At 40.5% G+C, this 25904-nt stretch overlaps 1 protein-coding gene across 8 annotated transcripts in view; it reads right to left on the bottom strand.

Annotated features, from left to right (window-relative positions):
- The window catches only part of LOC122553706 (gephyrin), a 537285-nt gene that overhangs the window by 477872 nt on the left and 33509 nt on the right, over positions 1-25904 (bottom strand). Inside the window, exon 1 of one of the 8 annotated variants that reach the window (XM_043697924.1) lies at positions 13514-13600. The exons of the other annotated variants lie outside the window; for them this stretch is intronic. Coding sequence (XP_043553859.1) covers positions 13514-13529 — 16 coding nt within the window. The 5' untranslated portion in view covers positions 13530-13600. Of the gene's footprint in view, positions 1-13513; positions 13601-25904 lie in introns of those variants that run through there. 8 annotated transcript variants of the gene reach the window in all.

The raw sequence follows: 25904 nt of genomic DNA, 5'->3' as shown, positions 1-25904 counted from the left end.
TCCCTCTTCCCCATCTTTTATCTTAGCCTGCTGGACCAACTTTCCTCATTCCTGAAGAAGGGCTAATGCCCGAAACGTTGATTCTCCTGTTCCCTAGATGCTGCCTGACCTGCTGCGCTTTTCCAGCAACACATTTCCATCTCTGATCTCCAGCATCTGCAGACCTCACTTTCTCCTGTATAATGAAAGAGGAGTGGTCAGCTCTCTAAGTGAGCTGAGCAATTTAGTTTACTCCAGAATTGATTTGTAGTTCAACAGTGAGCTGTGTGGAAACTCTCTCTTCTGCCCTTCTAACGTCAACCTCTAAGCATCTGACTCTTTATTGTACGGTGTTTTAAAGGGGGTTTGCTTATTGGGACTGTTGTGTATATTCAGAACAGTATACTTAAGTCTAGTTTGGATAGAGTTTTGTAGGGGTTCTTTATTCTGTTCTTCATGTTTCATTGTGTAATTTTGTGAATACATTTTTGTTTTATCTGTTTTAAACCTGGTAGTCAACCTCACTAACTTAATCTGGGTAATTTTCACTGTACACTTACTGAAACAAATTGCAAAGTTATGGTCAGGGTTGCCTGCTTAAGAATGTTTTGAGTGGTCTGACCTAGTCCATAACAATATGCCCTGTCATGCTTTTCCTGTCGTTCAATACATGGCTGATCTTTCCTCCTGTCTTAAACTCTACTTTCCTGCCTCTTCTGCTTACTCCTTCCAAAGATTTAATTATCCTATCTTAAATATAGTCAGTGATGGAGCATCTATATTAGAAGCAAATTCCAAAGGTTCATTTTCCTTTAAGAGAAGTCATTTCTCTTCATCACAGTCCTAAATGATCTAGGCCTCATCCTGAACTATGTCCCTGAGTTTTAGTTTCTCCAGATAGCAGAAAGAACTCTCTTAGCATCCACCCTATCAAAAATCAATAATAGCTATGTTCTACCAATGGAATTTGAATAATTAGTAGTGCCTATTCTCACTCCTTCTGTAAATCTCAGCAAACATTCCAAGCTTCATGTTCAACCTAGATCTCAGGACAGTTTAGACCACTTACTTCCCCAGAACCACCTTTCCAGCCCATTTGTCCAAATAGACTTTGTGAATTCTATCAGGACAGAGCTCTTGGGACAAGAGGTCAATTGTACAACTCTTGGTCAGAGAGAAAACAAAATGTATGAAAATCTTTGATATAAAAGCCAGAACATATTAAAACCTCAACTTTTTTTGGGTGGGGGGTTTCAACTAACAAATAAAGATTGTTATTCCCCTTGCTATAACTTGGTCAATACTAACCACTGTCAATTTGATCATTCTTTTTCAAATATGCAAACTAATACTACACTTTTTTTTAAAACCATGCCAGAATACTTTCTAGAATAGAATTTAGATCTGATGGAAACATTCCCTGCTGATCTTTTCTTTTAACTTGTATATATCGCAAATACAATTAGCTGCTGCAAGAAAGTGGACTGTCCTTTGCTGGTTATTATTTCAGGGCTGTTTGAGGACTCTTACTGTGTCAAGAGTGTGGTGCTGGAAAAGCACAGCAGGTCAGGCAACATCTGAGGAGCAGGAGAATAAGTCCTTTATCAGGAAGGACACTTACTGTGTTCAAATTAAGTACTTATAATTCTTTAAACTATTACAGTGACTGCATTTCAAAAATACCTCAATGACTATGACCTGTTTAGGGTTGTCCTGAGGTCCTCAAATACATGGTATAAATGTAAATTATTTTTTAAATACAGTTGCTTCCCATCATCAGGTTATTGATTGCTTTTCTGGAGGGTGACTATGTCCTTCTCCTCAGGAATACACTTAAACCAACGTCTATACATTTTGCATTTCAGGATGCTATTCTAAACACACATTTGATTTGATTTATTTATTATCACATGTACTTAAACACAGCGAAAAGCTTTGTTTGCGAGCAATACAGGCAGATCATAGTAAGCAAGGATGTACAGATCATAGGGAAAAAAAAACCTTGGATAGAGGCATACAGGTTATGTCGCCCAGGGCATGCACTGGCAAGATCAACATTAGAAAGATCACATGTTCTATGTTCCTCTATGTTCTATGTGAAAAAGAATACAAGTTTCTTTGTTTTCATATTAAATCATTAAATTTGAGACTTAATAGACAGAAGTCAAAAATGTTAATCTTCTCCCTTGCTTCACAAGATAGTAACTAGGGGAGAGGCGGCACGGTGGCTCAGTGGTTAGCACTGCTGTCTCACAGCACCAGGGATCCGGGTTCAATTCCTGCCTCGGGCGACTGTGTGGAGTTCATACATTCTCCATGTTTGCGTGGGTTTCCTCCCACAATCCAAAGATGTGCAGGTTATGTGAATTGGCCATGCCAAGTTGTGCATCAGTCAGGGGTAAATGTATGGAAATGGGTCTGGGTGGATTACTCTGCGGAGGGTCGGTGTGGACTTGTTGGGCCGAAGGGCCTGTTTTCATACTGTAGGGAATCTAATCTAATCATCATTAATATACAAATATGGTTATTAATGTGAAAGGGATTGCTAAAACCAAACCTAAAGCTTGTTAAGTCTTTTATCCTGAGAGATGATATAGGCCTTTTTTAATTGCATTTAGTTAGTTCACGATATAGACATGTCCCAGGTCACTAGGAAATTTTATTGTTCCCTGTTGTAGTGGGTGAAATGTACATGTTTTATTTAGTCAATTAATGTAAATTTCGACAAGATATGCTTGTAAACAATTCCAGGATATGTTAACTACAGGCACTAATAGTTATAGTTTTGTACCTAATTATTGTTTGTTAAAATGAATGCAGGAATTCAGGAAAGGCACAATATTTATTTTCAACATGTTGTATAGCATCAACACAACAGTGGAATTTACAAGTTAAAGTAGTGGCATTTACAGAAAATTTTAACAGTTAATGAAATGAGCTTCATAGGAAGCAAAAGCAATTACTATCGCGTTCATCCAGTCAAGGTGAATTTCTATTGAACAGCTGATGATTTCAGATACCAATGTGGGCAGCACGGTGGCACAGTGGTTAGCACTGCTGCCTCACAGCGCCAGAAACCCGGGTTCAATTCTCGACTCAGGATCTGACTGTGTGGAGTTTGCGCATTCTCCCCGTGTCTGCGTGGGTTTCCTCCGGGTGCTCCGGTTTCCTCCCACAGTCCAAAGATGTGCAGGTCAGGTGAATTGGCCATGCTAAATTGCCCGTAGTATTAGGTAAGGGGTAAATGTAGGGGTATGGGTGGGTTGTGCTTCGGCGGGTCAGTGTGGACTTGTTGGGCCGAAGGGCCTGTTTCCACACTGTAATGTAATCTAATCTAATTGTATTTAAATTAAGAACAGTGAAAACAAGAATTAGATGTGAAAAGGGTCACAGATTTAAGGTGACTGAGTGCAAAGCACTTTTTGTTTCATTTCATCCCAATCTAAGAATTCATCCTCATTTTTATGATGTACAATTTGACTTATAATAAAAGCAATAGGGCCAGGGAATTTGAGGATTAATTCTGATGTTTTGAGAAGTACAGTTGCAGGGCTGACAATTAGTTTCAGGAAAATCATAAATTGATATCTTTTAAACAGAGGAAAGCAATCAATTAGCAACCTTGTGCTAATTAGTTGCTTCTAAAATAATTTTCTATGCCCTCTCAAATTCAGTCCATTATCAAATATTCCTTTAAAAAAAATAGAAAAAAAGGTGCCAACTAATAAGAGCAACTTGGGAACATAGGAAAGACACACAGAAATGGGTATCTCAGTCCCTCGAGCCGGTTCTACAATTTGATTAAATTACTATTGAACATCTACCTCAATACCATTTCTAGTGTTGACTGAGAACTCTCAGTCCTCTGGAGCAGAAAATTTCATACGTTCTGAGTGAATAATTCCTCCTCACCTTAGTCCAAAATGGCCTGCCACTTATTTTGAGACTGTATCCTTCAAGTCATCATATAGGAATGCACCATGTCTCTTCAAAATATTGAAGCATAGAGCAGAAACTCTCATGGTGAGAAATTATAGGCACTAACTCGCATGCTATGAAAATAGGAAGTGAGGCAGTGAGAAGTGATCCTAAACTGATTTTCAAGTACACTATTGGATTTACCCAGGCACCACTTGAAATTTAATCCCAATCGTACATTCCAGCTCCACCAATGCATATTTCAGGGAAAAAAACCCTCCCTTTCCATTCTCTAAGGCAATGAAACAGTTTCAGGAAAATTATAATTAGCTACAAAATGCAATGATTAGTGATTTTCCAGTGCCACCTTTTGTCCCTAGTGTGTTGGAAAGGCAAAACCATACCAAAGATCATGAATTTATATGGTATCTAATAAATTAGAAAACATCCAGAGTAACGTCCCTGCTAAGCTATACAAGTGTGTGGTCATTATGCAGCTGGAAAGATATCACGTAGACCTCGTTACCCAAAAAAAAAATTGTGTGGCTATGCATTGAAAAGAAGACAAGTTGCAAACAATGATTACAGGTTAAAGCAAACATTGATCTCAAGACATATCAAAGGAGTGCTACAAAGTAAAATTGGGCAGTGAGGTAGGTAAGGTGACATTAGGGCAAATGGCCACAGGCTTGGACCATCTTGGAGGAACAAAGACAGGTAGAATGGCACAGGGATTTAGAGAGAGATTTCCAGAGCTTAGAGTCTCAGCAACTGAAGGCAAAGGCAAATATTGATGGAGCAATTAAAATCAGTAATGTTCAAGACACTAGAATTAAATGAGTGCAGATATCTTGGAGGTTTGTGGGACTGGCGATGACACAGATTATGAAGAGCACAGCCATGATGGACTTGAAAAAAAACAGGAATTTTAAAAATCTGAGATATTACTTGACTAGGAGCCAATATCTTTCAGCGGGAACGGAGTGATCTGAGCAAGTAAGGACGCAGGCAGCAGAATTTTGAATAACCTCAAGCTTAAGGAGAGAGCAACAGGCAAGAGTGTGTTGCAACAGTCAAGCCTAGAAACAACAAGGGCAAAGGTGAGCAGCAGAAAAGTCGAAACAGTAGAATGGATGATGTTACAAAGGTTGGATTAAGCAGTCTTACTGCTGCTGAAGGTTGTGAACAGTGTGGTTCAGCCTCACACAACTGCAACGAGGAGACACGGAGTTAGCGACAAAGGAAAAGAGTTTAGCCAGTTTGGAAACAACTTCCTCATTCTTTCCAATATTTGAATGGAATAAATTTCAGCTCATGTCGAAAAGCAGCCTAATAGGTGGGCGGTACGTGGCTAGCACTGCTGCCTCTCAGCGCCAGAGACCCGGGTTCAATTCCCGCCTCAGGCAACTGTCTGCGTGGGTTTCCTCTGAGTGCTCCGGTTTCCTCCCACAGTCCAAAAATGTGCTGGTTAGGTGAATTGGCCAGGCTAAATTGTCCGTAGTGTTAGCTGAAGGGGTAAATGTAGGAGAATGGGTCTGGGTGAGTTGCTCTTCGGAGAGTCGGTGTGGACTTGTTGGGCCAAAGGACGTGTTTCCACACTGTAAGTAATCTAATCTAATCTAAACTTAACAGAAGGAGCCAAGAGACATATTGGTGCGTAGAGTGGAGAGTCATCAATGTAAATAGGAAAACTAACTGTAGCTGAGTAGCATCATTTAGATGAGAAACAGAAGGGATAATAACTAGCAATTAAGTTCCTATTGATGGGGCCAATTACCAGTATCAGACTTTATTTTATTCTGATGTCCTTGTAAAGCCCTGTCTGCTGATAATTCCTCCAGTGCCAAAGTTCCTTTTAAGCTTTGTGGTCTCATAGCCCAGATGACACACACGGTGCCCCTTTTAAGATGGAGTATGTGAGGACTGCAGATTCTGGAGATCCGAGCTGAAAATGTGTTGCTGGAAAAGCGCAGCAGGTCAGAGTTGAAAATGTGTAATTCCTGAAGAAGGGCTTGGCCCGAAACGTCGATTCTCCTGTTCCTTGGATGCTGCCTGACCTGCTGCCCCTTTTAAGATGCATGAACACACATAAAAGTAACGAAAATAATATCAGAGGGAGTTGCGCATCACCCTCATAAAATGTCTAACAACTTTTGCATGTTATTTTTCAAACAATAACCCCTTGATCAACTGCAAGACTAAATTTAGCAAATAAAATGCACAACATTCCTTCAAAATACCAGGAAATATCTGCCTATTTACAAAGAACAATTCGTAAAGCAGTGGATCTTTGGCATTTAAGGGATTATGTTTAACTCCAGTATGTGTGCGCGCACATGTATATAAGAGAGAGAGAGTAAGGCTGATATGAATGTGGTGAAAAAAAACATTTACTCCACAAGTAATCCAATAATTTTAAAGGCTGCCTTTCATTCCATAATGGGCATGTCGCAGGATGACTGTCGTTAGAAATGGGAGAAGTCGCCCTAATACAGTGGGAATAACTTTTGTTCTGGGACTAAGTTGAGTTGTTGGGACAGAATAGAGAGAGTGCTTAACTCTACATCTAAGTGACTGAACGCTTCATGCTTGTACTAGGTTCCCAGAAAAAAAATCTATTTCTCAGGACTGACATCACAGAAAACATAATTTAGAACAGCTTTTGTAGCATTTAGATTAGATTAGATTACTTACAGTGTGGAAACAGGCCCTTCGGCCCAACAAGTCTACATCTAAGTGACTGAACGCTTCATGCTTGTACTAGGTTCCCAGAAAAAAAATCTATTTCTCAGGACTAACATCACCTATTTTACAGAAAACATAATTTAGAACAGCTTTTGTAGCATTTCCTGCTGTAAATATAGTCCCAAGTAAAACTCTTTTTAAAAATGTTAATTACATTTAGCAATTTTGAATGTTAAATGCAGACTTGTAAGTATATTTAGAAAATAACAATGAAATATTACATTTTGAATGTTTGATAGAATACAATGTTTATAGATTTCAAATCAACTAGAGCATTGCGCTGCCTTGCTGCAATCTTAATTAAAAGTATGAATTTTTAATTTTTTGAATATTAATAATTCATGACAAATTTTAAAATGTGCTGCACACATCTGACTCGAGAGGCTTCCCTGAGTCAGACTTTGAAATAGATTTTTCTGAAGCCGCTAGTGTTGAGAAATGCACCCTTTGCTGAAAAGTAATGAAAGAAGCTTGGGTGGTTGTAATGCCAAGAAAAGGCTCCCTAACGCTCAGCTACAACAATTAAGGAAAACAGCAGGAAAGCACACATTGAAGTGCTTCCCAAACAGCCAATGGAAGAAACAGCTGAACTGGTCTGCAACACATTACTCACATTTTACTACTGAGAATTTTCTCTGACTATTAAGCAATTTATCATTCTTTCCTTTACTGCAGTAAATGCAACAAAATTCTAGATAGCCTTTTTTTTGTTGACTGTTTTGATCAATCATGTATGCTTTGTAGTGGTTATGTGGGGAACTATAGTTCAGCAGAGTATTATTCAAGTGAATGTTTTCATCCATGTTTATACACACATATACAGCTACCTACTGTCATTGAAGTGAATCATGCCATTACAGATATAGAATATAGAACATTACAGCGCAGTACAGGCCCTTCGGCTCTCGATGTTGCGCCGCCCTGTCATACTAATCTGAAGCCTATCCCACCTACACTATTCAATGTACGTCCATTTGCCTGTCCAATGACAACTTAAATGCACTTAAACTTGGCGAATCTACTACCGATGCAGACAAAGCATTCCCTACCCTTACTACTCTCTGAGTAAAGAAACTACCTCTGATATCTATCTTGTACCTATCTCCCCTCACTTTAAAGTTGTGTCCCCTCATGCTTGCCGTCCCCATACTTGGAAAAAGGCTCTCCCTGTCCACCTTATCTAACCCTCTGATTATCTTGTATTCTATGGGAAAATTGTGACCAAAGACTCCAATAAAGAGGCGCAAATAAATGTGGCGTGAAAACGCCCACAACAATCTTCACAATTGAAACACCTCATCATATTAGGATTGAGAACAGACTAGGATGTGTGCTGGTTATGAAAATCAGGTTGTTTTGAGGATAAATTATTTTACAAGACGCCAAGCATATATCTAAGTACATTTATCCTCATACATCTTTAAGGAGGCCCATTTGTTAATTTTGGAATGATTGTGACTCAGATTCACCCCATTCTAGGAGGCTATGGGTTTAAAGCCATAGATTTAAAGCCATAGAACCCTGGGGGTTTGGAGCCTGAGATCTCTAGGTCAGAGAGCCCAGAGGGTTCAGAGTCCTCAGTAATTGAAGAGGGAAGTGAGATTGGGTATTGAGGCTGAGAAGACAGATTGGGCTATGGAGCAGGGGTCACTGGAGATCAGGAATCTCCAGGGCTCATTATGAACAACAATCAGGAGGATGGTTTAATATGCAATAAGGGGCAGCACTTACTTGACATTAAACACTTTCTGTAGGGTTGTTCATGAGTGCAGTCAGTGATGGTGCTGGGTCCCTCAGGCCAAATCAGTCTTGAAGCAGATGTATTTGCATCAAAAGTTAACAGACACCTGGTGTTACCAGAAATGACGTGCAGACACTTCTTACACACCAAATTAGGAATTCAAGAGGCAATGTTTCATCTGCATGTCAGGGTTATGTGACCCAACTTAAAAGCCTCTGTCTTTTAATTACATCATCTTATGATGGCATTGACAATAACAGGATGGTTTGTCATTAGTTATCACAAACATTTGGGATTAGTTTTTAAAACTCCTTAAACTCCACCTTGAACCTTTAGGTTTTATTCAAAAATTCTGAGCAGCCTAAAGTACACTGACTTATGAAAACAGTTTGAAGAAACTGTCTGTTGCATTTAAAGAAAATGCAAATTTTGGGAAAAGAAAGAGCCAATAATTTTTGCAAGTTGTACCATCTTATTGAAGATGTTTTTGAAGAAACCTTTGTGGCTTTCCCAAATAGTAGGCACTGTACTGATCAGTGACCACGCTCCCATCATCTCTCTTTTGCAGAGATATGCTTGTTTTTAAGCCTCAGCTCTCCCTACCAATCTCCAAATCAATTATCAACTGGCTATTTCATACAAGCCACCACTTTTGGGTTATGAGATCAAAAGCTTGGATTGCTGAAGCACCTTATTTTGGTTCAAAAAATGCATTTAATTAGTATTCACATTTCCCACTATTTCTGTGCATTTGTAAAAGGAATACTCAAGCAGACTTGACAAGTTCCTTGGCACATAGGAACATGACTCGGGTCATCCAGCCCCTGTTAATCTGTAATCTTAACTCCATTCAACCATTATTTGTCCATATTCCTTACTCAACAAAATTCTTCCACAATTTGAGTCTCATAAATGTCAGCATCTACATTCTTTGGAGTTTGGTGTCTTCTTGATTCCACAATCCTTTGAGTAGAAAAACAATGTCTCCTGATTTCAGTACTAAGCTAGCTAGCTCCAACTCTAGGATTACAACCCCTTAGCCGCACCTGTGGAAGTAACTTTTCTGAATGTAACATATTAAACTCCTTTATCACTTTAAGTGACTTGTTTAGATCAACCATCCACATAAAAAAAATCCACATAACATGCCCTCATAATTTACCTGCACTTCTCCACCTCCCATTCCAAAGTTAAAATGTATTTCTTTATGTGCATAACGTACAAGTATAGCAACAAGAATGTGGCATTAGAAAGGAAACAAGATCATTAAACAGGTCAATAACAAGGAACAATAATGTAAATAATACAAATTATCGCAGATATTGGAATACTGAAATAAAATTAAAGTTCTAGAAATAGTCAACAAGCCTGACTGGTATTGTTTTGAGGTAAAAACAATGACTGCAGATGCTGGAAACCAGATTCTGGATCAATGGTGCTGGAAGAGCACAGCAGTTCAGGCAGCATCCGAGCAGCTTCAGCAAAATCGACGTTTCGGGCAAAAGCCCTTCATTGTTTTGAGTTGATTGTGAATTGACTACAAGAAATACTAAGTTTGAGGTGGATCAGACGAAGAGGAGAACAAAGGATCTCTAAATCATGGAGTTTTTCAGATAAATGCGGGGTGCTGCATTTTGGGAAAGCACAGCAGTTCAGGCAGCATCCGAGCAGCTTCAGCAAAATCGACGTTTCGGGCAAAAGCCCTTCATTGTTTTGAGTTGATTGTGAATTGACTGCAAGAAATACTAAGTTTGAGGTGGATCAGATGAAGAGGAGAACAAAGGATCTCTAAATCATGGAGTTTATTTCAGATAAATGCGGGGTGCTGCATTTTGGGAAAGCAAATCTCAGCAGGACTTATACACTTAATGGTAAGGTCCTAGGGAGTGTTGCTGAACAAAGAGACCTTGGAGTGGTGAGAGGGGAAAGATATAAAAGAGACCTAAGGGGCAACTTTTTCACGTGTATGGAATGAGCTGTCAGAGGATGAGGTGGAGGCTGGTACAATTGCAACATTTAAGAGGCATTTGCATGGATGGGTATATGAATAGGAAGGGTTTGGAGGGATACGGGCCGGATGCTGGCAGGTGGGACTAGATTGGGTTGGGATATCTGGTCGGCATGTACGGGTTGGACTGAAGGGTCTGTTTCCATGCTGTACATCTCTATGACTCTAAATCAGTTTACAATGAAAGCATGTAAAGACATGACATTTGGCTGCAATGATCAAGCATCCGTCAGCCATCTCCTTCCAAATGGGCCTTTGCAAAGAAGGTCTCAAAAAAGATTCAGTGGTGCAAAGGTGGTGGTGTGCAAAACCATGAGGGTCATACATCAAGGTGTTGGACTGGGGTATACAAAGTTAAAAATCACAACACCAGGTTATAGTCCAACAGGTTTATTTGGAAGCACTAGTTTTCAAAGCGCTGCTCCTTCATTAGGTGGTTGTGGAGTATAAAATCATAAGATACAGAATTGATAGCTAAAGTTTACAATGTGATGCAACTGAAATTAAATATTGAAAAAGACCTGCATTGTTTGTTTATACTCTCATCTTTTAGAATGACCATGTTGGTTTCAGTTCTTTCATATGTAAATCCCAGAACATGGCAGAGATCTTCTCAGACATCTTCAACCTCTCCCTGCAGCAGGCCACTGTCCCTGCCGGTTTCAAGGGGACCAACCTCATCCTTGTGCGTAAGAAGGCTCATGCCGCATGTCTCAATGACTACTGCCCAGTGGCCCTAATTTCGGTGGTCATGAAGTGCTTTGAAAGGCTGATCATGGCATTAACCAACTCCAGCTTCCCTATTACTCTTGACCCACTCCAAATTGCCTATCGGACCAACAGATCCACGTCAGATGGCAGGTGATATGACTTTCACTCCTCCCAAGAACATCTTGACACCAAGAACAGCTACATAAGAATCCTACTCATTGACTACAGTTCAGCCTTCAACACGATTATCCCCTCAAGACTGATTACCAAACTTAGTGGTCTTGGACGAAGCCCCACTCTCTGCAACTGGATCCTCCGTTTCCTGACCCACAGGCCACAATCAGTGAAGATTGGGGACAATATTTCAACCTCACTAACACTCAACACTGGAGCCCCCCAGGGGTGCATACGCAATCCCCTACTGTACACACTGTATACCTATGACTGTGTCGCCAAATACCAGACTAATGTCACTTACAAATTCGCTGACACCACCATAGCCGGTCGAATATCAGATGGCGATGAAACAGACTACAGACGGGAGGTGGAAGACCTAGAAAATGGTGCACTGAGAACAACCTAGCTCTCAATGCTGGCAACCATCGAACTCATTATTGACTTTCAGCGGGATGTTACTCATGCCCCCTACATATCAACAGCACAGAGGTGGAATGAATGGAGACTGTCAAGTTCCTGGGAGTGGTCATCCACAACAAGCTTTCTTGGACTCTTTATGTGGACACACTGGTTACAAAGGCCCAACAACATCTCTTCTTTCTCAGGCAGCTGAGGAAGTTTGGCATGATGGCGAATACCCTTGCTAACTTTTATAGGTGCACCATCGAGAACACTCACTACCTGGTTGGCAACTGTACCATTCAAGATTGGAGACAGTTACAGAGAGTGGTGAACTCGGCCCAGACAATCACAAAGGCCAACTTCTCATCTATAGAATCCATCCACTAGGTCCGCTGTCAAGGAAAGGCAGCCAGCATTCTCAAAGATCTATCCCACCCTGGCAATGCTTTTCTACAATCTCTACCATTGGGTAGAAGGTAGAAGCCTGAACACATGCACCAGCCAGTTTCAAAACAGTTTCTACTCTACTGTTGTTACAAACTAAATGGACTCTCAAACTCTTAACATTCTTCTGTACCTGTGTTTTTGTTTTTGCCGCTATTTACCTATTATTTACTTAGCTATGCTACTTAACTCTGTGATTTGCTTGTATTGCTCTCAAGACATACCTTTTCACTGTGCCTCTGTACACCTGACAATAAATTCAATTCAATTCAATTTTAGAAGTTAGGTTCTCAAGTGAACTTTAACAATAGGTGTCATGCCAGCTCAGATAATGCATTGAAGGTGAGGTGCCTTTTGTGAGGCCATCTGTGGAATTGAATTCAGGTCCCTGATGCTGTGAGGCACCTGTGCCGCTCTAGGTAGGTTGTTAAAGCAGAGTTAAAATCATGATATAACAGGGTGGTGGAACAGGTATGAGGGGCTAAATATCCTACTCTTCCTATAATTCCATCACATGATATAAAATAATCATTTATTAAATTGGAAAGCACACATAGGTTTCATGTTTAGATTACATGACATTCTTGTTTAATCCATAAACTTTTGAAATATAAGACTCAAACTTGGTGGAGACTGATTCCCTTGTTGTTCAAAAAGAGTGCAACGTTTTGCGCCTTAAATTGCAGCAGCAAGTATATGCAGCCTACGATGTCCTGATTTCAGATTTGAAGTCTGCTCCTTTATGACTTAATTAATAGAGAAGTCATGTAATGACCTTTCAGGAAAATAATCTCCACTTTGAAAACACTCCCCATAGGATTCAATTGTTTTGGGAGTCCTGAGAGACTCTGCTGCATTCAAGCAACAATGACACTAAATGGCTAAAGTAAAATACAGTTTTCCAATTATTCAGTTCACAATTACCATTTATATGCAGTACAAGAACATTAATGGCTCTACATACAACCAGGTTCTCTTCCTCGAGAGGGGACTGGCAAAGTTTTGTCCTATCTAAAAAGGTAAATAAATCTAAAACATAATAATGTTTATCCAGTTTTATTTAAAGCGTGCCTAACCAATTGCTTTCTCTTGCATGTTACCTCCAAGCTCTGTACATTTTTAGAATCAGCATGTTCCACACAACATGTTGAGAGCATTTTGTGTGAAATTCACACAACAAAATTAGATTAAACCCAAGCTAAGGAATGACAGCTTGATTCTTTTTCACCTCATTCTATTAACAGTGACTAATAAATTCCACAACAAATGGGAAATAATTTCATAAATAGTTTTAAGCATTTTCTGACTGCCTGTGCATCATCAGCATCAAGTAATGCTGACTCTAGAAAGATTGTGGAGTCCCAAGAAACTTCTAAAAATTAACTCACCTGCGTTTCTAGCCATCCAAAGATGCCGAGAAAGGGAGGAAGAGTATCGGAGGCTGGGTCTGCAGCTCAGCCTGCAGGATCCTCGGAGTCGATTGCTTTCCAGGCCCTGGTGAACGAGCTTGCGAAATCTCGCGAGATGCTGGGGAAACTGATTGAAGAGAAGCTGGCTCTAATCTCTCTCATGCTGCAGAAGCATGAGCAGCAGCTGGGAGACCTGGAGAGAAGAACGGATGAGGTGGAGCACAGGGTCACAGTGATGGAAGTTGATGCCAGTCCCATCCAAGGACAGGATCCAAACCTTGGAGACACAGGTCCATGATTTGCGCGACCAAGTGGACCAAGTTGAGAACAGGGACAGGTAAAAAAAACATTTGGATCATTGGTCTGCCTGAGGGTAAGGAAGGTGAGCAGCCTGCAGAATTTGTTTAGGATTGGCTGCCTAAATACCTTGATTTGGAGGCTGGCATGAGAGGATTGAAGACAGAGAGGGCTCACCGGGTCGCAGTGTGGAGATCGGGTCTGGGTCAACGTCCTCATCCTCTCCTGGTGCGGTTCCATCATTACCAGGATAGGAAGAGAGTCATGGAGGCTTCCAAAGTCCAGGGGAAGGATCCAAAGGTCCTAATTTATGAGGGCTCTAAGATCATGTTCTTTCAGGACTTCTCAGCGGCGGTGATTCAGAAACAAAAATCTTATGACGGTGTCAAGAGTAGACTGAGGGAGCTTGGGATTCAGTACTCCCTGAGGTATCCGGTGGTGCTTCAGGTCACCTTAGATAGTTCCATACATCTCTTTGACACGTCGGAGAAGACAAGAGACTTTGTGGACAAATTAACCTAATTTAAACAATTTTAGTATGTATAAATAGTGTTGTTTGGGTGTGTCTTTTTTGTTTTGTAAAAGAAACGAAGGAAGTCCGGCTGGAGCTTTATTTTTCTTTTTGTCCCTCTATTGATAATAATTGGGTTTAAACTATGTTTGGCAGCAGTTGAGATGTACATTTTCAATTTCTAATTGAATATACCAAAGAATGGGTGGCATATTTATTACCCCTTCTTAAAATAAAAATGTTATTCATATTGGTATTCTATGGGGTGTTTACTCTTTTCTGCTTGTGTTTGTGATGCGGCTCTCGCTGGGAGAAGTGAAGGTGGTTGAGATGGTTAGATGCCTATTTATGGGCAGTTCGGGACGGGTAGTTGCCCCCTCCAGGCAGGGGGTGAGTTCCCCTACTCAGCGCTATTGGCACTTTAGATGTTGGTTTGTTTTCTGGTTTGTGTTGTTTTTTATTTTTAATAATTTTGTATGTTTGTTAAATGTAGTGGTTTTAGTTTACGTAGTTTTTATATTTGGTTGGTCATGTGACACTAAGGCTCAGCAGGTTGTGGTTCGTTGCAGAATGTTACGGCTAATGACTTGATTAAATGGTGTACCTGGAATATCAAGGGTAGTCATTCACCAATTAAAAGGAAGAAGGTTCTCTTGAATCTTAGAAAGGAGAAGGTGGATGTTGCTTTATTACAGAAGACACACTTAGATGACAAGGAGCATCTGAAATTACATCTGAACTTGACTTTGACCAAGTTTATTTATCATCATTTAATACTAGAAGTAGGGGCGTGGCTATATATTGGTTAGGAAGAATCTACCCTTTAAGGTTGTTAGAGTGTGCTAAAGACACACACAGGAGGGTAGTAATTCTTAAAGCCTTAATAAATGGGGAAGAACATGGTGTTTTAAATGTTTATTGACATCCAGCTCATCCTCTTAAATTTTGGTAGACACTTTTTCTAAACTGATAAGTCTCGAGTCCCGGCACATCATTATAGGAGGAGATTTTAACTGTCTCACGGATCCCACAGTAGACAGGTTGCCCAAAGGTCCCTCAATACCCTCTGTACAAACTAAACAGTTAGTGGATCTGTGTGGGGAGTTAGGGTTGATGGACATCTGGAGGCATCTCCACCCTACAGGTAAGGAATTTATGTTTTTCTCCAATCCGCACAGATGTCACACTAGGATTGTTTTTTTTCTGACCTCTGTGGTAACCCTTGATTTGGTGGCATCTTGTACGATTGGTAATATTACCATCTCTGATCATGCTCCAGTGTACCTTACGGTTAAGATTAAGGATGTTACAGTGGGTCCGAGGTACTGGCGAATGGATCCCTTTATCCTTAAGGTTAATAAGTTTGTGGAACTTCGGGCATTCCTCGACATCAACTTAGGTTTGGTTGGTAGCTCATCTGTCCTCTGGGAAATTGCCAAAGCCTATGCTAAGGGTTAGTTATTTCATATTCCTCCAGTAGGAAGTGGCAGAAGGGTGACCATCAATGTCTCCTTGAAGCACGGTTGAAGGCAGCCGAGAAGGCCTACTTGTCAGGCCCTCGTTGGTCAAACTACAGAGGATTACAGCCCTGTGGTCTGTATTAAATTCCATGCTCACACAGATGGCAAAGAAGGAGCTGGCTTTTGCAAAGCAAAGTTATATGAGCATGGAGACAAGCCAGGCAAATACTTAACGCATCTCACCAGAAAAAGGAGTGCCCCACAAACCATTACGGCGATTAGGGAAGAGTCTGGGAACCTAACATGTGATTCTAAAAAGATTAATGTAGCGTTCCAGAGATTTTACTCTAAGTTATACCAGTCCGAAGATTGTGAGGACGGGCAGGCCAAAATGGAATCTTTTTTTTAAGGATCTGAAGCTCCCAGCTGTGACTCCTGAACAAGAGTCCTTTCTCAAAGCCCCACTATCAGAGCAAGAAGTGCAGGAAGCTGTGAGGCAGCTTTAGAGTAGAAAGGCACCCGGTCCTGATGGACTTTCCAGTGAATTCTGTAAGGAATTTATAAGTATACCGTCAGACCCAATGCTCAATATGTTTAATGATTTATACAGTCATGGTTGTCTCCCGCCATCTCTGAGAGAGGCCAATGTTTCACTTATTCTTAAAAAAAGGGAAGGACCCGGAAGACTGTGCTTCGTACAGGCCCATCTCACTCTTAAATGTGGACTTTAAAATCCTCTCGAAGACTCTCGCATTAAGGCTGGAGACTGTGTTACCTTCTATTATGAAAGAGAATCAGATGGGCTTCATAAAGAGCCACAGATCCTCTAATAATGTTAGCAGGCTGCTTAATGTAATTCAAGCATGCCAACAACAATCAATACAGGGATTGGTGATTTCTCTAGATGCAGAGAAGGCATTTGACTGAGTTGAGTAGCTGTACCTTTTCTATACTCTGGAGCAGTTTGGTTTGGGCGAAATCTTTATTCGATGGGTAAAGATTCTCTATGATGGCCTCTTGCTGCGGTCATCACCAACTGGGTATGATCAAGCAATTTTAATATTTTTAGGGGCAGCCGGCAGGGCCGTCCCCTTTCACTATTGTTTTTTATGTTGGTGATTGAACCATTGGCGGAGGCCATTCGTGGGGATCCCAATAAATCAGCTCCAGAAGTGGGGTTAAAATTATATAAGATTTCGTTGTAGCAGAGGATGTCCTAATTTCTTTGACAAATCCAGCAGTTTCAGTGCCTTGCCTGATACAATGCATTCGCGCGTTTGGCGCTTTTTCAGGGTACAAGATTAATTTTGTGAAATCAGAGGCTATGCCTATGGATGGACTTACAAAGGAGTTAGGTCTTGAGGCGACTATAGATTCCCATTTAGGTGGTAATGGGGCGGGGGAGCGGAAGGGGAGTGGTTTGTGTATTTGGACATATTCATTACTCCAGTTCTGGTTCGGCTGTTCAAAGCCAATTTTATCCAATTATTTGAAGAAAATTAAACAAGATCTTCAAAGATTGGAGGCACTTCCAGTCTCGTGGTTGGGTCGGATAGCGCTTATTAAGATGAATATTCTCTCTCGTTTGCTATACACTATACGGATGCTGCCTCTGATTTTCAATAAGCAAACTCTCAGGAGGCTGAACTGCTGGTTCAGCTCCTTTGTTTGGCATCGTAAGCAGCCCCTCATTAAATTAGCTAAGCTGCAACTGCCTCTCAGACTGGACGAAGTGGACCTTTCGACATTAAAAAGTACCAATTAAGCTCGCTTTTGTCCTACGTGTGAGATTGGGTTTGTGGAGATCCTCTTTCAATATGGCTAGATATAGAAGTCTCCCAGGCAAGAGGCCCCTTTATCAGTTTGCTTTTTTTGGACAAAATGAGGACAGTTAGGGAATATTGCAATAACCCAATAATTATCAATACTGTTAAAGCATGGAGGGCAATTCGGCAGAGGGAAAGCAATATTGGCAAAACATCTTTGGTTACACCTTTAGTGGGTATGTCTGGTTTTCAACCGGGGATGATAGATTCAGGATTTAAATGTTGGGCAGCTAGGGGTGCATCTTGCATGGGCGATTTATTTGAGGGAGATGTTATGATGTCCTTTGATCAGTTAGTACGGAATTACGAGTTATCTAATAGAGACCTCTTTGGTTTTTTTCAAGTTAGGGATTATATTCAAATAAAACCACACGTTTGACTGATCCCTAGAAATCTGACATAGAGAGGGAGGGGGTGCTACGTGCTAAGAGTACACTTTCTGTCAGTACTTATATCATTAATTGGGAGGTGTCTCCTTAGAGGAGTTTGATCGACTCTGCTGGATGCTGAAGTCTCTTCAGAGGCATGGGAGGATATTTGGGAGAATGCAAGGAAGATATCAGCTTGCAATAGGACCCATGCTTTACAGTTGAAGATTCTCCACAGGGTCCACTTGGCTCTGGACCGTTTGTCAAAATTTAAACCAGAGATGTCTTCAGCAAGTCCCAAGTGCAAGGTCTGTACAGGCACTCTTACCCATTGTCTCTGGTCTTGCAATAGGCTGCAAACATATTGGAGTGCTGCGGCGGGCGCAATGGAGAGGATTTTGGGTGTAAGGGTGGAGAAGGACCCTATCTCTCTCCTTTTGAGCCTGCCCAATGTATTTCCTGCAGACGTGCATAAGAAAAAAAACTTTTCAATACTCTCACGTTCTCTGCAAGAAAGAATATCTTGCTAGGTTGGATATCCGATAAACCCCCAGGCCTGTCGGGTTGGCAGAAGACTGGTATGGAGCATATTCCCTTGGATTTTTTCACGAATATGGTACACCACAAAACTAAGAATTTTTATAAGACATGGCAGCCCTTTTTGGAATACCTTGACACAGATTTATCTGTCACACTAACAAGGGCTTTTATATAGCCGTAACGATTGTGTTTTACGAGTTCAATATCCAAGGAGGAGGAACTGTAAACATATGAGCGTTTTGTTTGGCTGGGCTGAGTTTGTTGTTGGTTATTTATTTATTTAGTTCAATAGCCAGTTTGATTTTTTTTATTCTATACTTATCTATATATGTTTTTACACTTGCACATGAGGGTGGGTTGGGGTTTTTTTGTACTGTTTGAATTATATGGTTTTGTACTTGTTGTAATATTAAAAAATATATTTTTCCAATAAAAATACATTTTTAAAAAATGAAATTTATATTCCAGCAATAGTGACATGAGGAATATCATATAATGTGTAATTAATACCTAGAATGTGTGGTGGAAGCAGGTTCAATTGTGATATTCAAAAGTTTCCTTAAAAGCCTTTACATGTCAGTATTGAACAACAGAAAAGGTTTCTTATGGTAGAGTGGTAGGGTCCCTACTTCAGAGCCAGGAGGCCTGGGTTCAAGTCCCAGCTGCTCTAGGAGTGTGTAATAACATCTCTGAATGTGTTGATTAGAAAATATCCAAAAGGAAGACGGATCATCATTTGAAAAGGAAAGATCTGAGGGGCTACAGAGAATTGACTGAAGAGTGACATTCGGTGTACTGCTCTTACAATGTGCCAGCATGGTCACAATGGGCTGAGGGCCTCTTCTAGTGTTGCAGCTGTGATATTAACTCTCTAATTTTGCATAACCTCTTCAGTTCAGAAAGGAAACAACTGAAGCTGTAAAGTCTTACTCCTCTAGTTAGCAAGTTATTTTCAGGAGATTTTTGAATACAACATTTTCATTTTCTTCATTATATATTTCCTTTGTCTCCGTTTTTCTCTCTTTCAATCTTACCTTTCATTCTTCTCTATTTCTTTTCTTACTTGATTTGACACTAATTCACTCTTCTTTTTCCTCTATAATCCTTCTACTTCTTTTGCTTGTCTCAAAGTTAATTGTCTAAGAAGATAAGGGATGATAAAAACGTTTTAGAAGTATTCAGTTTTAGAAAGGATTGGAGGGCACAAGAAAGTTGCAAAACTGCAGTACTTAGGCAGGCAATTTCAGAAAAGTGTAGAGGCAAATGAAGCTCCTGACGACAATAATTTGATGTGGAGCTGCCAGTGTTAAGACTGGGGTGGTCAAAGTTAAAAATCACATGACACCAGGTTATAGTCCAATAGGTTTATTTGAAAGTGCAAGTTTTCAGAGCACTGCTCCTTTGTCAAGTAGCCAGTGGGGTAAATATTTGATCTGAGGTATGTGGAATGCATAAAAGGCCAGAGTCAAAGGAGAACATAGTTCCAAGATCGGGAATGAGGAAAATATTCAAAAATTAGAAAGAGCAACATCACAAATTAACACAGGGAAGTGCAAATTACACAGAGCCACTATGACACAGGAGGAGGGCAATTGACTAATTGAGTCTATAATAATTATCTGTGGAGCAACCCTGCTCCCCATGCCCTGCAAGTTAAGTTCCTTCAAAGTCCCTGCTCCAAGAACAACTCCAGCTTCTTCAATTTAACCCTGCAGCTGAATTCCCCAATTCCTGGAACCATTTGAGCAAATCCCTTTTGAACCTGATCCATCTTGGTGTGCAACAGAATATATCGCAAAATTCTGTAGTTTGATTTTGCTTCCGTCAATAGCAAAGGTACGAGAACAAACAGGTAGCTAGAATATGTAATCTACAGTGAAGTCAAGACCTATCACTTCACTCACCCCAATTGTTCGTTGAAGTGAATAATGCCTCTTATTTATCAAACAGCTTGTCCAATACTCAAGGTTAGATGCTAGACAAGCAAGCTGACAATATATAATGGGAGAGTTTGATTGAATTAGAACCAGACATTCTCAGCAGACATGTGGAAGCTCACGCCATGTCTGCAGATCATGATGCTAAGATGTCAAAAATGAGCAGGACAAGCATAGATTCGTACAAAGACTATTTGCCATAATCTTGGCTATTGCTCCAATCGAGAGAATAAGCGAGATCACACTGTAAATGTGACACAAAAAGATAAAATGTCTGTTGGGGGTTTATCTAGAACATTTAGCACCTTTGACTACAAAACTTAACTGGCCTAATTTTCATTATATTAAGTTACTATTCATCTAATGTTAGAATTCATAACATTATGCATGTTTGTGGTCCTGATTAAAAAAAATTCTAATAAATCTATATCCTAAGTCACTTTTCCAACTTCAAATTTTAATGCTCACTGGCTGATCTGAAGGATTACTTGCTCATTACTTTTTCATTATCTTACCAGGGCGGATTTCCAACAAGGAGCAGAATATAAGAAAAACTGCTACAGTTGAGTATCCTGGAGGTCATAGGCATTTTTCTTGTGAAAACCAAATTAAATTTTATGAAAAGCGCTGTCTTATAATCTAAAAAGCCAAATAGTGAAGGGTGGAACTGGAGCCAAATCTTTCCATACATTTACAAGTGTTTATTTACTGATTCATACATTCAAATCATGCATCTTCTAAGCCATCAGCCATAGCTGATACCTGTTCCTATTGATAGGAGCAACAGTGAATGCCCAATTAATGTTCACGAACTGCATACAAATAAATACAACAGACACACAATTCACACGTACATCCGAATTTTACTACTCCAAACTAAAGGTCAATGTGTCAGACTAAACTGGCAAATGAAAATGGTGACACTCCGACATCCTCAAAACTAATCAGGATTCTGTCCTGACACAGACTGCAGGCAGACATCTTACAAGAGCCACGAAGCATTATTCCAAATTCAATACTGCTCCAACAAACATTCTGGAATGTCTCAGGGTAGCGCACGACAAATTTTGTCTGAAGGTTTCATCACACATTTTATCAAAAGCACAGAAGAAAAACTTGGATTTGGCAACTTTACTGATGTTGATTTATGATACATCAAGAGATGGAAGAAAGTCATGCCATAGCCCAGAAGAAATTGATCAAAAGAAAAACCAAGAGTGACCTCTAAAATGATAAACTAGTAATTTTTATCAAATGCACTAGTTAAACTTCAATAACACTGAATTTATGAGACATCTTCTGCCAACGGGGCTCACACCCTGTTCAGCAGAATAAGGTAACCTTATCAGAACATACAAGATACTGAGACGGGACTTGATTGAGGATTGTAAGATTGTGCGAGGCATGGAAAAGGTGGATAGAAAGTAGCGGTTCCCCTTAGTTGAAGGGTCAATAACAATGAGATGTAATTTTAAGGTGAGAGGCAGGAGGTGTAGAGGGGATTTGAGGAAAAGGTTTTTCAACCAGAGGGTGCTGGGAATCTGGAACTCGCTGCTTGGGAGGGTAGTTGAGGCAGGAAGCCTCACAATGTTTAAAAAGGACTTGGATAGCACTTACAATGTTGCAACATTTAAAGCTATGGGCCAAGTGCTAGGAAGTCAGACTAGTATAGACTTGGAGTAGTTTTTGTAAGTGCAGACTCAATGGGCTGAAGGGCCTCTGTGATTCTAAGGTGTCTCCCCTTGTGGGAAGTTAAAAATCACACAATACCAGGTTATAATTCAGCGCTCTGAAAGCTAGTGCTTCCTAATAAACCTGTTGGATTATAACCTGGTGTGTGATTTTTAATTTCATACACCCCAATCCAACACCAGTACTTCCAAATTATGACTACCAATGACTCTTCTTGGGGGAGAATCCAGAATTAACGGGCACATAACCCACAAATAAAGAATCTCCAGTATAATATAGGGGTAAGCAGGAATTCTGAGAAACACACTGCCTAAAAGGCAGCAAAGGCAGAATCATTGAATTTTTTTGAGTTGGAGGTAGATTGATTCTGGTTAGCAAAGAAATTATCAGAGGTAGATTAGAATTTGGAATTCAAAAGGCAAATAGATCAGCCCTGAATTTCCTGAATGGAAGAGCAAGTTCGAAAGACCAAATCTCAGATTTCTGCACCTAATTGTATGAATAGTCATATGAGATTCTTCTCCCAAAGGGTCATTATTTTTGGAATGCTCTTCCAGACAGTAGTGGAGGCTGGGTGATTGAATGTATATTCAAGTTCAACAGATTTTTGATGAACAAGTGTTAAGGGGGGTCAAGCCCTGCTAAAAGAACTGTTAAGGCCACAATCAACCATAGTCTCATCATTACCCCAAAGTGCGGTGGATGCTGGGACAGTGAGTAAATTTAAGAAAGAGTAGACAGATTTTTAATTGGTAAGGATTGAAGAGATATGGAGCGAGGGCAGGAAAATGTGGGTGAAGAGCATATCTGCCATGATCGAATGCTCTACAATAAGCATTTTAAAGGGAATGTTTTGACAACCTCAAAGCAAAGTTATTCACTCATAGGATACAATGCAGTACATCTTTTTCTTCACGTACAAGTAGATAGAAGTGCAATTTGAAAAGGAACATGATTATCATGATTAATCAGCAGTGTGATCATTAAAAGATCCTTAATTCCAGAATAAATTTTGCCCCACTGAAGTAATCACAAACCAAAACTTGAATGCTCACTGTTCCACTAGCACATCTAGTTATTATTACTCCTTTTTGTAAGAAAGAAAATCCTACTTGGTTTCCTCAGTATCTGGAATTCAAATCAAAATGGATATTCTTTGTGCCTAAGCTTTTTCTATTTGTCTGCCATGACCAATATTTCAGCAATTACATTCCTGCCCTCTGAAAGTTCTTCAATCTACTTCTTACTACACACCACATAACCCTGCCACTGTAACCTCTACAAGATGTGCCAGATCATCAACATGGATATTACCATCACACATGTGAACACCACCCACCACATATATAGCAGATACTCATGTGACTCAGCCAATGAGTCTTCCTTATAGGGAGAGGTTAGAGAAGCTAGGCCTTTTTTCTTGATAGTGTAGGAGACTTGGAGGGGGGGGGGGACACATTATAAAGTGTAGAAGCATGGATATGGTGATTGCACTCAGTCCTTTTCCCAGGGTTGAGGAACCAAGGACTAGAGGGCATAAGGTTGGAAGGGAAAGAAGAAAAGGAACCTGAGGGGCAACTTTTTTTTTTTTACACAGAGGGTGGCAAACATATGGAATGAGTTGCCAGCAGAAGTGGTTGAGATGGGTACATTAATGACATTTAAAAGGCATTTGGAAAAACGCATGGATAGGAAAAGTTTAGAAGGATATGTGTCAAGTTCTGGGAAATGGGGATAGCGTGGATGGATGTTTTGGTTAGCATGGACTAGTTTGAGCTGAAGGACCTGTCTCTGTGCTGTAGGACTCTATGACTCTAATTCGAGAAAAAGCTGTAACAGCTGCTCCTTTTTTGAGGTACTTTAGGTGCTGGAGGTGATTTCCTCAAATTCCAGGAGCAGAAATTACTGTTTCATATGCTGTTGCATTTTTTTTTCCAAAGTTCCAAAACAGTCAAAACAACAGCAGTTTTAAAAGGAAGAACAGACAAACGAAGCACATGGTGAGGTCATTGAAGGGGGGGGGGGAGGGGAGGGGGAGACAGAGAGAACCTGCACAGCTACTGCCCTTTGCTGTTTGAATTCATGTATCATTGGACATCGGAGTGCATCTGGGAAAATTAACAAACAGTAAAATTCACAACTGATCTTGGAGGAACTGCTGAGTGAAGTTCACAGCACAGAATCAGATAAGTTAATTGTTGTTTGATGTGAGAATCTGCAGTAGTGAGTAGAGTGGGTTCTTTCCTGATTATATGTTTTTGGAAATATGCCTCTTGATTAAACTTAAAATATAAGCCATAACTATTAATTTAACCTGGGGCAGTGTTTGTAGACGAATAAGATTGTGTTAATTTCTGGGTCTGTAGATTGCGAAGGAGCAAAAATGGCCTTTGATAGAGTAATATGTACTTCTTGTCAGATGTGGGAGTTTAAAGAGAGTTGAAGGGTTACTGCGGATTATATCTGCCATAAATGCTGTTGGCTGCGAATCTTATCAGATCGAATGGATCGGTTAGAGAGACAGTTGGATGCAATGAGAAATTTGCAACAGCAACAGTATGTGATGGATGGCAGTTATAGGAAGGGGGGGGGAGAAAAGAGTCTCAGATACAGTCACATAGATGGGTTAACTCCAGGAAAGGTAAGAGAGGTAGGCAGATAGTGCAGGAGTCTTTTGTGGATATACTCACTTCAAACAGGTATGCTGTTTTGGAAAATGTAGGGGGTGGATTCTCAGGGGAACGTAGCACCAACAGCCAAGTTTCTGGTATTGAGATTGGCTCTAATGCAACGAGGGGTATGTTGGGTTCCAAGAGATCAACTGTGTTGGGGATTCTCTAATCCAAGGTACAGACAGATGTTTCTGTGGCCAGCAACGAAAAATCAGAATGGTGTGTTGTTTCCCTGTGCCAGGATCAAGGATGTCTCAGAGAGGGTGCAGAATGTTCTCACGGGGGAGAGGGGCCAGCAAGAGGTCATTGTCCACATTGGAACCAACGACATAGGAAGGGAAAAGGTTGAGATTCTTAAGGGAGATTACAGGGAGTTTGGCAGAAATTGAAAAAGGTTCCTCAAGAGTAGTAATATCTGGATTACTCCCGGTGCTACGAGGTAGTGAGGGCAGGAATAGGAGGATAGAGCAGGAGCTGGTGTATGGGAGAAGGATTCACATTTTTGGATCATTGGAATCTCTTTTGGGGTAGATGTGACCTGTACAAGATGGACGGATTGCAACTAAATTGGAACGGGACTAATATACTGGCAGGGAAATTTGCTAGAGCTGCTCGGGAGGATTTAAACTAGTAAGGTGGGGTGTGGGGGCGCGGCGGTGGGACCAAGGGAGATAGTGAGGAAAGAGATCAATCTGAGACGGGTACAGCTGAGAACAGAAGTGAGTCAAACAGTCAGGGCAGGCAGGGACAAGGTAGGACTAATAAATTAAACTGCATTTATTTCAATGCAACGGGCCAAACAGGGAAGGCAGATGAACTCAGGGCATGATTAGGGACATGGAACTGGGATATCATAGCAATTACAGGAACATGGATCAGGGATGGGCAGGACTGGCAGCTTAATGTTCCAGGATACAAATGCGAAAGGAAGGATAGAAAGGGAGGCAAAAAAGGAGGGGGGGTTGGCATTTTTGATAAGGGATAGCATTACAGCTGTGCTGAGGGAGGATATTCCCGGAAATACATCCAGGGAAGTTATTTGAGTGGAACTGAGAAATAAAAAAGGA

This window comes from Chiloscyllium plagiosum, chromosome 10, assembly GCF_004010195.1.
Source record: "Chiloscyllium plagiosum isolate BGI_BamShark_2017 chromosome 10, ASM401019v2, whole genome shotgun sequence".
In the NCBI taxonomy this organism is placed as follows: domain Eukaryota; kingdom Metazoa; phylum Chordata; class Chondrichthyes; order Orectolobiformes; family Hemiscylliidae; genus Chiloscyllium; species Chiloscyllium plagiosum.
The sequence above is the reverse complement of the archived record's forward strand: the minus strand, read 5'-3'. Positions and strand labels throughout refer to the sequence as shown.